Source organism: Polypterus senegalus, chromosome 3 (genome assembly GCF_016835505.1).
Source record: "Polypterus senegalus isolate Bchr_013 chromosome 3, ASM1683550v1, whole genome shotgun sequence".
Lineage (NCBI taxonomy): Eukaryota > Metazoa > Chordata > Cladistia > Polypteriformes > Polypteridae > Polypterus > Polypterus senegalus.
Window position 1 is genome coordinate 132,763,511 of NC_053156.1, and position 14,675 is coordinate 132,778,185.

At 37.7% G+C, this 14,675-nt stretch overlaps 1 protein-coding gene across 1 annotated transcript in view; it reads right to left on the reverse strand.

Annotated features, from left to right (window-relative positions):
- LOC120525557 (histone deacetylase 2) overlaps positions 1–14,675 on the reverse strand; it is a 67,795-nt gene that overhangs the window by 11,693 nt on the left and 41,427 nt on the right. The window contains exons 12-13 of the mRNA XM_039747953.1: positions 10,920–11,075; positions 7,192–7,249 (exon numbers count right to left, since the gene is read on the reverse strand). Coding sequence (XP_039603887.1) covers positions 7,192–7,249; positions 10,920–11,075 — 214 coding nt within the window. The remainder of the gene's footprint in view (positions 1–7,191; positions 7,250–10,919; positions 11,076–14,675) is intronic.

The following is a 14,675-nucleotide window of genomic DNA, read 5'->3' on the forward strand; positions in this document are numbered from 1 at the left end:
CTTACTAACTATCCGTTTCAATTAAAAAGAATAAAGTTTCCTGTAGAGTTGCAGACCATTAACAAAAGCGAAGTCACTTCAGAATTTAATCTTAAAGGTAGGAATGTTTTACTCATGCCATTATGAATATAACGTTTAAGAGTAAGCCGCTCCAATGCCATAATATTATCATTCTTTCTTAGTTGGTTGACACCTTTATCCAAGGAGACTTACAACATTTGTGATTCAATGCTACAATTCTTTTGTTTTTCCAATTGCCACTCAGACATGTGCAATTACTTGCTCATGGTTCCAGTATCAGTAGCAGGATTTGAAACCACAACCTCAGGGTTTGAAGTTATATGTCGAAAGCTGTAACCACTACATCACACTGCCTGCCTCAAATATCGTATACAGAAAAGTACTTAGTTACAAAGAACTTTTGATATACATCTGACTGACTTACTGCATTATAACTGATGTCCACTGCCTAAAACAAATTTCCCAGGTGAAGCCAGGTAACACAACTAGTATGAAATTCTGTAAGTTGGATAAAATACAGTGGGAGTTGCAAAGCCTGCCCACGCCCTACTCGAACAGGATTAATTTTATTCTAGGAAGTGGGGTAAAGTAATTATTACGAGAGGACACCTGTAATTTTAGTCCCATCTGTATTGCTCATGTTAGTAACTTTTTGCAGATTGCTTGTTCACACTTCATTAAAAATTATGAAGCTTTTTACTTTTCATATAAAGCCTGAGATTAAACATGTCCTGTGCAAATTGACATTTCAGTACAATTCTGCCATTTGATCAATTCAGACAGGTATCTAATTCAGTAATAATTATTTTAGCAGACCTCCTGATATAAAACTGATCCCATCTGAATAGGGTTTAAAAGTACATTTACATGTGACATGAAACAGAAGAATCAGATTTTGTCAGGAAAAAAAATACTCTCCTGATCATGCTCTATTCTTCTCATTTCACACAATTTATGCTTCAACAAGGAAATTAGCCTGAAAGGTGTCCAAAGGTGTTCAGAAACTCCTAAAACATTTAAATACTCTTAAAAGTAACACTCAAAGTTTTGATACATAAATATTGGGGCTACCATTCGATTAAAAAATGTCATCATCTTCTTTCAGCTGCTCCCGTTAGGGGTTGCCACAGCAGATCATTTTCTTTCATATCTTTCTGTCCTCTGCATCTTGTTCTCTTACACCCATCACCTGCAAATCCTCTCTCACCACATCCATAAACCTTCTCTTGGGCCTTCCTCTTTTTCTCTTCCCTGGCAGCTCTATCCTTAGAATCCTTCTCCCAATATATACAGTATCTTTCCTCTGCTCATGTCCAAACCAATGCAATCTCACCTCTCTGACTGTCTCCCAACCGTCCAACTGGAGCTGACCCTCTAATGTACTCAATTTCTAATCCTATCCATCCTCGGAAAACCCAGTGCAAATCTTAGCATCTTTAACACTAGAATTACCAGAGCCTATGAAAAAAAACTCGTAAATCCGGCCCACCTTAAATCCCTTTGCACTTCTCCGTCAGTGTCTCTTGTCTTCTAAATGTGTCAATGAGCCCAAGCACCCTGCCATACCATCCCCCCACCATCTCAGAACGGACAAGAAGTTCTCCCAGTTCGATTCTTGATTGATTATCTGGGAGTGAGATACCCAGAATTGTAAAGGGAAATGCTGCTTGGGCTTATCAACACATTTAGAAGGCAAAAAAGGCTGACGGAGAGGTGCAAAGGGATTTAAGGTGGGCCGGATTTACGTGTTGTTCGTTGGCTCTGGAAATTCTAGTGTTAACTCTGCTACCTCCAGCTCTGCCTCCTGCTTTCTGGTCAGTGCCACCATCTCTAACCCATATAACACAGCTGGTCTCACTACTGTCCTATAGACCTTCCCTTTCACTCTTGCTGATATCCGTCTGTCACAAATTACTCCTGAAACTCTTTGCCACCATTTCCACTCTGCCTGCACTCTCTTTTTCACCTCTCTTCCTCAATCCCCAGTACTCTGTACTGTTGATCCCAAGTATTTAAACTCATCCACCTTCGCCAACTCTACTCTTTGCATCCCCACCATTTCACTGACCTCCCTCTCATTCACACACATGTATTCTGTCTTGTTTCTAATGAACTTCATTCTTCTCCTCTCTAGAGCATATCTCCACCTCTCCAGGGTCTCCTCAACCTGCTCCCTAATGTCGCTACAGATCACAATGTCATCAACAAACATCATAATCCACAGGGACTCCTGTCTAATCTTGTCTGTCAACCTGTCCATCACCTTACAAATAAGAAAGGGCTCAGAGCTGATCCCTGATGTAATCCCACCTCCACCTTGAACGCATCTGTCACACCTACCCAAGACCTCACCACAGTCACACTTCCCTCATACATATCATGTACAACTCTTACATACTTCTCTGCCACTCCCAACTTCCTCATACAATACCACAACTCATCTCGAGGCACCCTGCCATATGCTTTCTCCAGGTCCACAAAGACACAATGCAACTCCTTCTAGCCTTCTCTATACTTCTCCATCAACACCCTCAGAGCAAACAATGCATCTGTGGTGCTTTCTTGGCATGAAACCATACTGCTGTTCCCTAATCATCACCTCACTTCTTAACCTACCTTCCAGTACTCTTTCCTATAATTTCATGCTGTGATTCATCAATTTTATCCCCCTGTAGTTACTACAGCTCTGCACATTCCCCTTAAATATCGGCACCAGTACACTTCTCCACTCCTCAGACATCCTCTCACTTTCCAAGATTCCATTAAACAATCTGGTTAAAAACTCCACTGCCATCTCTAAGCACCTCCATGCTTCCACAGTATGTCATCTGGACCAACGGCCTTTCCATTTTTCATCCTCTTCATAGTTGTCCTTACTTCCTGCTTGCTAATACATTGCACTTCCCGATTCACTATCTCCACATCATCCAACCTTTTCTCTCTCTCTCTCGTTCTCTTCATTCATCAGCCTCTCAAAAGTACTTTCCACCTGCTCAACACACTCTGCTAGCTTGTGAGTACGTTTCCATCTTTATCCTTTATTACCCTAACCTGCTGCACATCATTCCTAGCTCGGTCCCTCTGTCTAGCGAATCTGTACAGATCCTTTTCTTGCTCCTTAGTGTTCTATCTCTCGTACAACTTATCATATGCCTTTTCTTTAGCCTTCGCCACCCCTCTCTTCATCTTGCGCCTTATCTCCTTGTACTCTTCTACTTTCTGCATCTCTCTGACTGACTATTCCACTTCTTCTTTGCCATCCTCTTTCTCTGTAAACTCTCCTGTACTTTCCCATTCCACCACCAGGTTTCTCTTTCCTCTGTCCAGATGTTACTCCAAGCACTCTTCCTGCTGTTACCCTTACTACATCTGCTGTAGTTTCCTAGCTGTCTGGTAACTCTTCACTACCATCCAGTGCCTGTCATCTTCTCCCTAAACTCAACGTTGCAGTCTTCCTTTTTCAACTTCCACCATTTGATCCTTGGCTCTGCCCTCACTCTCTTCCTCTTCTTGATCTCCAACATCATCCCACAGACCACCATCCTACGCTTCTTCTCTTTCGGCCAACAGTAGCCCAATTTCCGCCGGCACCCTGCTGGCTAACAATACTGGTGGCGGTCGTTGTTAACCCAGGGCTCGACCAATCCGGTATGGAAATTTGTATTGTTGACCGCATATTGATTTGACAAAATTTTAAACAGTACAAAACATTAGTCAGTAGCACAGTCACATCACAAAGCAAATAAGTGTAAAACTTTGATTGTTGCTGTCAATACTGGGGTCTTAAAAATAATATGAAGATGAAAAATTAAACACTGATTTTCAATTTTTTACAGCCAGCTGCTTAAGCACACTAGTTTTTTTTAAACATTCATTCAAAGGATGTTCTATTTTTGTTAATATATCCAGATTCTGAAAACAAAGGTTCACATGAGACTAGTGTTGGGATACTATTTTTAAAGTTAACTTAGTTATATTACTCATCACTTACAAAAAAGTACTAACATGTAATGCATTACAAATACTGCATTGCTTTTGCATAACTCCTCATCCTAATAAAAGATATAAAACCCAAACTTGTAATCGAAATAAATCTATTTTTTGATCAAAGGGAAACAGAATATTCATTTCTATTCCATTCCAGGACAGAATGAAAACATACACCTACAATCGTTACCAAGATTTCTTGCTCACTACTCAATTCTTTTCATTTCACGCTATGCATTTGTTTAACCACTTGCTCACTAACTGCCACCAGTTGACTGGAACAGACACTTACACAATGTTAATCGCCCCAGCAAATGACATCTTTCCTAAAAAAAAAAAAAGGCAATACTTCTGTGCGAGGATACAACTCTACTAATAACAGTTTAGTTTTAGAGTAACCCTCACCAGTTTTATGTGTGGAAGTAAAGGTTTTCTATTCTGGTGCCCTGTCAGTTTTCTGCTTTTAAAATAAAGATACTTGAAACGGAACGTAACTGCATCATTTCAGGTGCACATGAAGGGGTGTAAAATGACGTCAGCAACAGAGGACTGGACAACAAGTGAGCAGAAGTGGGCAAGAGGTTAGCTTGTATAAAAGAATGCATGCACGGTGAAAGGGAATGGATAACTGGATCCCTCCTTGTCAGATGAAAGCCGGACATGATTATAAAAGTATTGCAAGAATTAATATAGGGTCAACCGAAGGTGAGAGCTGGAGATGGAGCTCAAGGAGACAGAATGAGAGTATTATGGATGTGAACATGTTTTGTTACTACTGTAAACAGACCTGGATTCATTTGGCACTGTTTCATAAACAAAGTGAAGTACAGTAAAATTCACTGGAAAAAATTTGAGCATTTATGAGTTGCATTAAACTTAATTGCAAGATAGATAATACATTAATTACTGTACATGCTTTAACAATAATTAAAAAGCAGCCCTTTATATATATATATATATATATATATATATATTTATATATATATATATATATATATATATATATATATATATATATATATATATAATATAAACATACATACATGTGCACATATGCACACTATCATTCAAATGTTTTTGAACACCTCAGGTTTTTCAGTTTTTATGGAAATGCACGCAGTTTAATGTCTTATGAAATCAAAGCATAGAACAAAAAGAACTACAAGTAAAAACAAATATAGTCAAGGAATCCTTACATGTACAAAGTTTTATTCCTATTTTTCATTCATCAAAGCAGACACCGTTTTGCTGATATAACAGCCAAACACACATGGTATTCTCTCTATAAGGCAAATCAAATATTGGTCAGAAAGGTCTTCCCACCACTGTTGCAGAAGTTTCCACAAATGTGTTGCACTTGTAGGTTGCTTTTCTTTCATCCTTCTGGCCAGCCCAGGTTTTGAAATGCACCTTCTTGTGCTTTTCTTTTAACATAGTTTTGCCATAGCCTTGAGGTATGTTTTGGGTCACTGTCTTGCTGTAGAATGAACCCCTGACCTACTAGACTAGACCTACGTTGTGCTGCAAAATGTTGTGGTAACCCTTTTGATTCAGATTGCCAGTCATTCTGTACAAGTCACCAACTCTGCCTCCAGAAAAAGAATCCCAAATCACTGTACTTCCTCCACATTTTAGAGTTGGTGTCATACAATGAGGAACCTTCGTTTCACCAGCTCGACGGTGTACAAATACCCAGAATGATGAAAATTTCAAATTTATATTCATCTGTCCAGAAGAATTTCTTCCAGTCTGAAGTAGTCAACAGCTGGCCCAGGAAAGTCTCAGTTTCTTATTTTGTATTTAAAATAATGGCTTTCCTAATGCCACAAAAAGTCCCCTCTTCACAGTAGAAACCGAGACTTGCTTTTATCGACCGCTGTTAAGCTGTGCTTGAAGCTGTTGTGCTGTGAGGCACCTATCATGCAAGCTGGTGACCATTAGAAACTTGTCTTCCGAGTACGTTGTAACTCTAGGTCCGTCAGATTTCTTCCTATCAGAGTTTCTTCTAGATTCCAATTGCATTTGAACTGTGTAGGACAATGTATTCACTGACACTTTAAATTTTTTTTTTTTTTTGTAATTTCACTAAATGAAAGGCCTACCCTTCTAAGGGTAATAATGCTCTCTCTCATTTCAAATGCTAATTTACAAATTTCTTGACATTATCACTGGAATTTACAACTTTCTGCAGTGTAATATTTTCCTAGTAATTAACAGAAGTTGTGACACCTGTTTAAATTGTTGCTTCAACTTACAAGACTTAATTTACTTTAATTACTACAGAACATGTGTAAGTTGTAACTTATTAGTTGTTCTGTGAAGAAGGTCCATTTGTAATACTGTCATATTTCTTTTTTTCAGTTTTTGCTAGCCTATTCTTGAAACTTATCCTCTGGCAGTTTTCTGTTTACCTTTTCACCATTTTAGGTCATTCATTACATCGCAACGGATTACATTTGAAGACAAACTGTAAAAATTGAGGTGTTCTAAAACTTTCACCAGTAGAGAGTGTGTGTGTGCATATATACATTTATATATGTGAGTGCGAGAGAGAAAAATTTAATTGAGCATACCTTCATGACACACTTTCTAAACACAATAAAAACTATTATAAGAATAAATAAGTACTATAGAAAGGCTTCATCAATATAAAACCACTGAACTCCTCAGTTATGAAACTATGTAAACTTAATTTAAATTAACCTTTAGAGACTTCTCATGTTCCAAAACAATTTTTTAAGGTGTTGCCAAAAAAATGAGAAATATAATAGGCCTTTGAAAAAGAATATCTGTCCATCTTCTTTACCCATTTATCTAGAGCCATAAGCATCAGGCACAAAACAAGCAAGAACAGGACACCAGTCCATCAAAGACTGAACACACACAAACGTGCATGGGGTACACTGGGGAAAAACAATATGCCCTTTACAAATGTTTTACATGACAGAGATAAGCATGAATCCATGTTAATTTTACTAGGTGAAAATTATGCATTTCAGCTCTGTGCAAAGTAAAAACCTCTTTTTAGTAGAGTTATGCGGCCATTTGCTTTAATTACACAAATCTTTGTATTTTCAGACTTAAAATCATAGCATATTGAAATGCTAACAAGACAGCTTAATTTGTATAAAAACTGTGCAAAACAAGATCCTAAAACTTTTTGTTTAATGACATTTTACTTACCCTTTTGTGTCCATTTTATCAGAACTGCTTTCTTTAGATTTTTCATCCTCTTTTGATTCTGAAGAAACAACAATCATGTTAAAAGTCAGTTATCATTTCTATCATTATCATAAAGTAGCCTAAAAAAAGGTTGAAAATAGCATTTATAAACCCCTGTTCTTAAATATTTCTTGAAGTACTTGAAGTTTTCTTGAAGGGTATATTATAATGCAGTGATGTACATAAGATAGAACAAACATAGTGATAAGTGAAGAATGTGGCATCTTGCAGCAAGTTTTATGCAATGACTTTGTGGTGATAAAAAAAGAATAGGAAGATATCGGAGATAAATGCATATTCGTTAATTATAAACTGCAACACAAACACTGTTAACACACTGTGACACCACAAATGCCTGCAGCATTGGCATTACCTGTTTTCCAGAACATCAACAGTCATTAACCAAGGATGGACTGGTGCAATGAGAACACAAAACAAGACGGTGCAGTAGTGCATTGTGCAGTTTAATCCAAAGCTGCGTAGAATGAATAAGGTGTGAAAAAAATTATTTGTAAAAAGAAAAAATATTAAGCCATGATAAAAAACCATGTTCTTTTATGGGAGATAAAATGAATCTATAAATAGGTTCACATAATAGATAAAAAAGGATAAAACAGTTTTATAAAATTTAAGGGAAATTATATCTGCACTGATCTGCCAAAGTAAATCTGATGGGTGAAGTGAACAATAATATCTCATTACAGTAGCACCATTCAAGAGGTGGGATATAATGAATATATTAGACAGCAAGTAAGTAGTCAGTTCTTAGAGGTGATGTGGTGGAAGCAGGTCCAAACTGTAGTGGCTAGAAAACTGGGCAAGTGCATCTCCAAAATGGCAGGTATCGGGGGATGTACCGAGTTTCTGCCAAAAGTGGTTTAAGAAAGGACAACACGAGAAGGCAGCAGGATGGATTATGGGAGGAAGGCAAGCAGACAGAAACAGTGCAATGCTCTGGGCTGGGAAACCTTCAGTCTTAACTTTCATGAGGCTATCGCTTTGACACGTACCTAAAGGTTGTTACACACCACATACATCACTTCACGGTAACAGTATTCCCTGATCACTGTGGCTTCTTTCAGTAGGATAATTAGCCCTGCCACACTGCAAAAATTGTTCAGGAATGGCTTGTGGAACATGTCACAGATTTCAAGATGATGACTTGGCCTCCAAAATCATAACATCTCAAGCCAACTGAGCATCTGAGGGATGTGCTGGAAAAACAAGTCTCATCATTGGCATGGAGGCCCCAAATCGCAACTTGCAGGACTTAGGATATGCTGCTAACATCTTGGTGTCAGATAAAACAGGACACCTTCAGAGGTCTTGTGCAGTCCATGCCTCAATGGGTCAAAGATGTACTGGAAGACCGGGGGTGGGGTGGGGTGTTTCAGTACTAATACAATATCAGGAAAAGTTATTTTAACGTTGAGGCTGATCAGTGCATGACAGCAATGCTTAAAAAGCATATTAGGAAAGGTGTAAAAGGTGGTTAGGCAGTAATATTGTGGAGAAGATGTATGCCCAAAGAGATACTCTCTGTAATTCAGAAGTGCAGTACAAGAATGTCAAGGTAGGAGATGACATGTATAACTAACAGTAAGTGGGGACTACAATAAACAGATAGCGAAACAACAAATGCTCTAAACTTTTATCAAGTTTACACATGTGAACAAGTAGTAACAGGGATTATCATGAGGTACTTAAGTGATTCAGAAACAGTGAAGAGAAAAGTACTGCTTTCATTAAATTGGCAGAAACCTAGCAAATTGCAGTTACCAGATAATATTTAGGAACAACAAGTGTTTAATCACTTATCAATTTATAACTTATGTAATGTGGTTTTTCTGGATTTTTGGTTTATATTCTGTCTCTCTCCTGCGGTGGGTTGGCGCCCTGGGCAGGATTAATTCCTGCCTTGCGCCCTGTGTTGGCTGGGATTGGCTCCAGCAGACCCCTGTGAACTTCTTGTTAGGATTCAGCGGGTTGGAAAATGGATGGATGGATTCTGTCTTTCTCCATTAAAATGAAACTACCATTAAAATTAGAGATGGTTCATTTCTTTGTAAGTGAGCAAATTTACAAATTCAATTGAGGATCAAATACTCCTGTCCCAAACTGTATATAAAAAGGTGACCAGGGTTGATCCAACTACTAATATATGCCAATCGGTTTCACATGCATCACAGGTAAGTCAGTAATCATTAAGGAAAAGATCAAGTATCATTTGGCAAGAACAGGTGCATGATAAAAATTAAGTATTATTATAGTAAGAGGGCCTGTTTCAGAATTGAGTGATGCTAAAAATGGTCTCCCTCAGGAAAGTGCTGGTTCCGCTACTGTTTTTAATATTAGATTATAAAAAATACGCTGGTTAAGTTTGCACATGATACCAAATTACATAGAATAGCAGAATCAGGCAAATCATTACAGAGGGACATGGACAGAACACAAGCTTGTATAGATTTGTGGCACGTGAAACTCAATGTAAGTAAGCATAAGGTGTAACAAAGTAGGAAGAAAAAAATATTAGGTTTGAATACATTATGTATGGCTGGAGACTTGAAAGTACAACTCAGAATAGGAACCTAGCAGTTGCAGTGAACACATCACCATTTTCATCCAGACAGTGTACAGAAGCCATAAAGATGACCAATAGGATGTTATTAGATTATATTACACAATGTGTAGAGTATAAATCAAGGTACATTATGCTTAAGCTGTATAAACACACTAGTGAAATATAATCTTAAATTATTAGGCACAGTTTTGATCCCCATACTAAAAAAATGATATAGTAGTGTTAGAGTAACTTCAGAGAAGAGCCATTAGGCGGATACCAAAACTGATACCAAAAGCCACATGTTATAAAGAAAGATATATTTTTTTCTCATTAACAAAGACTGCTAGTAACAGTAAAACAAACAGAAACTAAGAAGACATAGAGGAAACATTTTAGGTATCTTGTTTGGAACAGGTTGATCTTAACTAAACGAGACTTGACAAGTAGTGCAGTTCTTCTATTAATAATATATCCATAAAACAGGAGTTCGTGTGAAGGATGACAGACAGGTAAAGTTCTTTCATAAAACCAAGGCTAAAAGGAAACTGGTCCATAAAAACAAAGATTGGAGCTGTGCTCATTCATGTAGCCAACTAGGCTCATCTATCCTTGTGGCCACGAATGCTTGCATTGATTGGTGCTCCAGTGGTCCTACCCTTGCATTTATCAGAACTCTAGGAATCGCAAGCCCACCTGACTCCAGGCCACCTGTCCCCACAGCCAATGGCTGCTCACCTCATTCACTAATCCAGCACAACACTCTTGCCTCCATCTGCACTCTAGAGATCTAAGTCTGATGACCTCCTGGCCACTAGCGCTTGCCTCCTTTGGCACCAGAGCAGAGTCTCAGTCTCTCTGTCTCTCTCCCTACCAGGTTTGCTCCACACCCTGCAATAACTCAATGAAGCATTTTCTTGCCAAAGCAGCTCTTTTTTGTTTCTTTCTTGCACTTTTTTCTTCCTCTACATTTTTGTCTCCTTTTTTTCTATTCTCTCCCCCCATTCTGCCACTATTCTTTATACTGCAAAGGATATATAGGCACACTGATTACCAACTCCATAATGAGTATGGTTCCCATAAACAAATGCATGCATGTTACAAAATCTTAAATAAAAGCAAAACAAACCTGATTTTTTTTCTTCTGATTCCTTTTTGTCTTCTTCCATCCTTGGCCTTTTTGTAACTTTTTTATGGTTTGCAACATTTCTACGACCACCTTCCCCTTCATCCTCAGAATCAGAAAATTCTTCATCACACGCAATTCTTTTATCTGATGCTCGAACTGGCAAAAAGACAGCAGATATCAATTATGCTTTATAATCTTTACAAGTTTAGTCTTAAATAGGACTGATATCTTATTACTCATTTATTAGTAATCTAAAAAAAAAAATTAAAAATATACTTTTTGAAATTTGCAAGCAACACTGACCAGGAATCTAGAACTTTGTGGAAATAAAGGATTAAGAGATTATTATTTCTGAATTTCTCACAGGGTTTCATGATGCAAAAAGAGAAAAGTGCACTTCTTTCAATATTGCAATTGGAACCTGCCATGTGCTGTACTCTATTATAAACAAAAAACACTTGTGAATTAAGTAGACAACCTTCAAAACTAAAAATTTTTTTAGAGAACACAGACTTTAGAATCCTTTTTACTTTCACTATAGTGTCAACAAAGACGTTATACCAGTTCAAAACTAAGAAAGCTGCATAACCCAAAATACTGCCACACTGTTAGAGCATGTAATAGTGAGAACTCTTTCTACCAATGCCTTGGAGAATCCGGTCAGGTTAACTCTAAAAAATGCAGTATTAAGCACTGTGACTGGAGATAAATTTCTGTTTAAGAAAATGAGTTCTGGCATTAGTTTTTGGCTATCAGGTGTAATGGGTACATTGCTTAGAATTAAATATCACTGTACTAGATTTTTTGAAACCTGACTGGAAGAGTGGTTAGATCCCTTTAACCAAACTCTGTAAAGCACTGAGGTGTTGAAGAAATTTTAAAGTGCTACATAAAGTCAACACAAGTTGCACAGGTGATTTACAATTCTAAAATATATAAGAGTGACCTACAGAATATTTTGTTGGCAATGATGCCTTGTGATGAAGGTTTACTGCTCTAGGGCTTTTATAAAAGTTAACAGAAGTGTTTATGATGATCTGTATATAAACTGAAGGAATAAAGCATACCACTGGGCATCAACCTAAAATAAATAGGTAAGTAAAAATCATTGCTTTCTTTGTAATTATAGTTAAAAATAAAATAACCAGTTAAAGAAAAACTTATTTCAACACTTTATTTCAGAAGTAAACTAAGCAAAATAATACTATACATTTTGTGTCCTATATTAAAAGTTAATTATTTTCACTTAATTAAAATGCAAATGGACAAATATTTAAATAAAAGTGGACATGCACAGCATTTGTTCCAACCAGCCTCTGGTTTTAATTGAACTCCTGGGCTAATTAAGTAAACTGATATTTCCCAAGTTCTGTGTTCAGGGAACACTATAGAAATTAGAAAACTAAGTTTGCTATATATATATATATATATATATATATATATATATATATATATATATATATATATATATATATATATATATATATATATATATGTGTATGCCTGGGTGTCTGATCTGCTTGTTTTAAATTGTCATTATTAAGATGCAACGAAGGGGGAAAAATGCACAGAGAAAGGGCAAAGTATAATGAAATCAACAAAAGAAAGCATTTAAATCTATAGCAAAAGCAGAAATATTTATATCTTATAAATGTAAAAATCATGCTGCTACGCTTTTCTAAATGTCAAAGAAAAAAAAAATACCAGCTAATTAAATGAGCTAATTGTTATCAGATGTTGTCACTGATTAGAAATCTGAGTGGAACAAAAACCTGCAGCCGCGGGGGTCCCCAGGACCGAGTTTGGGAACAACTGATTTAAACATTTGTTTAAAATTAAATAAAAAGAAACAAAGCTCACTCTAGCTGAATCTAATGAAAAGATAACTTTATTAATGTGCAAAATTAGAATCAACTTTCCTTTCATTTAAATGGCTCAGTTATCACTATTAGGATGGATCAACAAACTACTAAAAAATGCCATGCAGCAGGAAAAGTTCACATTTAATTGTGCCTGTATTTTCACAGACATATGCAACCATGAACCTGAACTTTGTTTATGATCATGTGAGGTGGAATGGTCTGCAATGACACTTATCCACAGAATGAGAAAGTCAAAATTTTGTTAAAAAAGGTGGGGAAAACAGACTGGATGACATACTTTAACTGAATATAGACTATACAGTGCATCCCTTTTCCCACATTGTTATGTTACAGCCTTATTCCAAAATGGATTAATTTTTTTCCTCAGAATTCTACACACAACACCTGATAATGACAACGAGAAAAAAGTTCACTCGAGGTTTTTGCAAATTTATTAAAAATAAAAAAACTGAGAAATCATATGTACATAAGTATTCACAGCCTTTGCTCAATACTTTGTCGATACACCTTTGGCAGCAATTGCAGCCTCAACTCTTTTTGAAAATGATGCCACAAGCTTGGCACACCTATCCTTGGCCAGTTTTGCCCATTCCTCTTTGCAGCACCTCTCAAGCTCCATCAGGTTGGATGGGAAGCGTCAGTGCACAGCCATTTTAAGATCTCTCCAGAGACGTTCAATCGGATTCAATTCTGGGCTGTGACTGGGCCACTCAAGGACATTCACATAGTTGTCCTGAAGCCACTCCTTTGATATCTTGGCTGTGTGCTTAGGGTCGTTGCCCTGCTGAAAGATGAACCGTCGACCCAGTCTGAGGTCAAGAGCGTTCTGGAGCAGGTTTTCATCCAGGATGTCTCTGTACATTGCTGTAGTCATCTTTCCCTTTATCCTGACTAGTCTCCCAGTTCCTGCTGCTGAAAAACATCCCCACACCATGATGCTGCCACCACCATGCTTCACTGTAGAATTGGTATTGGCCTGGTGATGAGCGGTGCCCGGTTTCCTCCAAACAGGACGTCTGGCATTCACATCAAAGAGTTCAATCTTTGTCTCATCAGACCAGAGAAATTTTGTTTCTCGTGGTCAGAGAGTCCTTCAGGTGCCTTTTGGCAAACTCCAGGCGGGCTGCCATGTGCCTTTTACTAAGGAGTGGCTTCCGTCTGGCCACTCTACCATATAGGCCTGATTGGTGGATTGCTGCAGAGATGGTTGTCATTCTGGAAGGTTCTCCTCTCTCCACAGAGGACCTCTGGAGCTCTGACAGTGTGACCATCTGGTTCTTGGTCACCTCCCTGACTAAGGCCCTTCTCCCCCAATCGCTCAGTTTAGATGGCTGGCCAGCCAGCTCTAGAAAGAGTCCTGGTGATTTCAAAATACTTCCACTTACGGATGATGGAAGCCACTGTGCTCATTGGGACCTTCAAAGCAGCAGAAATTTTTCTGTAACCTTCCCCAGATTTGTGACTCGAGACAATCCTGTCTTGGAGGTCTACAGACAATTCCTTTGACTTCATGCTTGGTTTGTGCTCTGACATGAACTGTCAACTGTGGGACCTTATATAGACAGGTGTGTGCCTTTCTAAATCATGTCCAATCAACTGAATTTACCACAGGTGGACTCCAATTAAGCTGCAGAAACATCTCAAGGATGATCAGGGGAAACAGGATGCACCTGAGCTCAAATTTGAGCTTCATAGCAAAGGCTGTGAATACTTATGTACATGTGCTTTCTCAATTTTTTTAATTTTTAACATATTTGCAAGAATTTCAAGTAAACTTTTTTCACTTTGTCATTATGGGGTGTTGTGGATAGAATTCTGAGGAAAAAAATGAATTTAATCCATTTTGGAATAAGGCTATAACATAACAAAATGT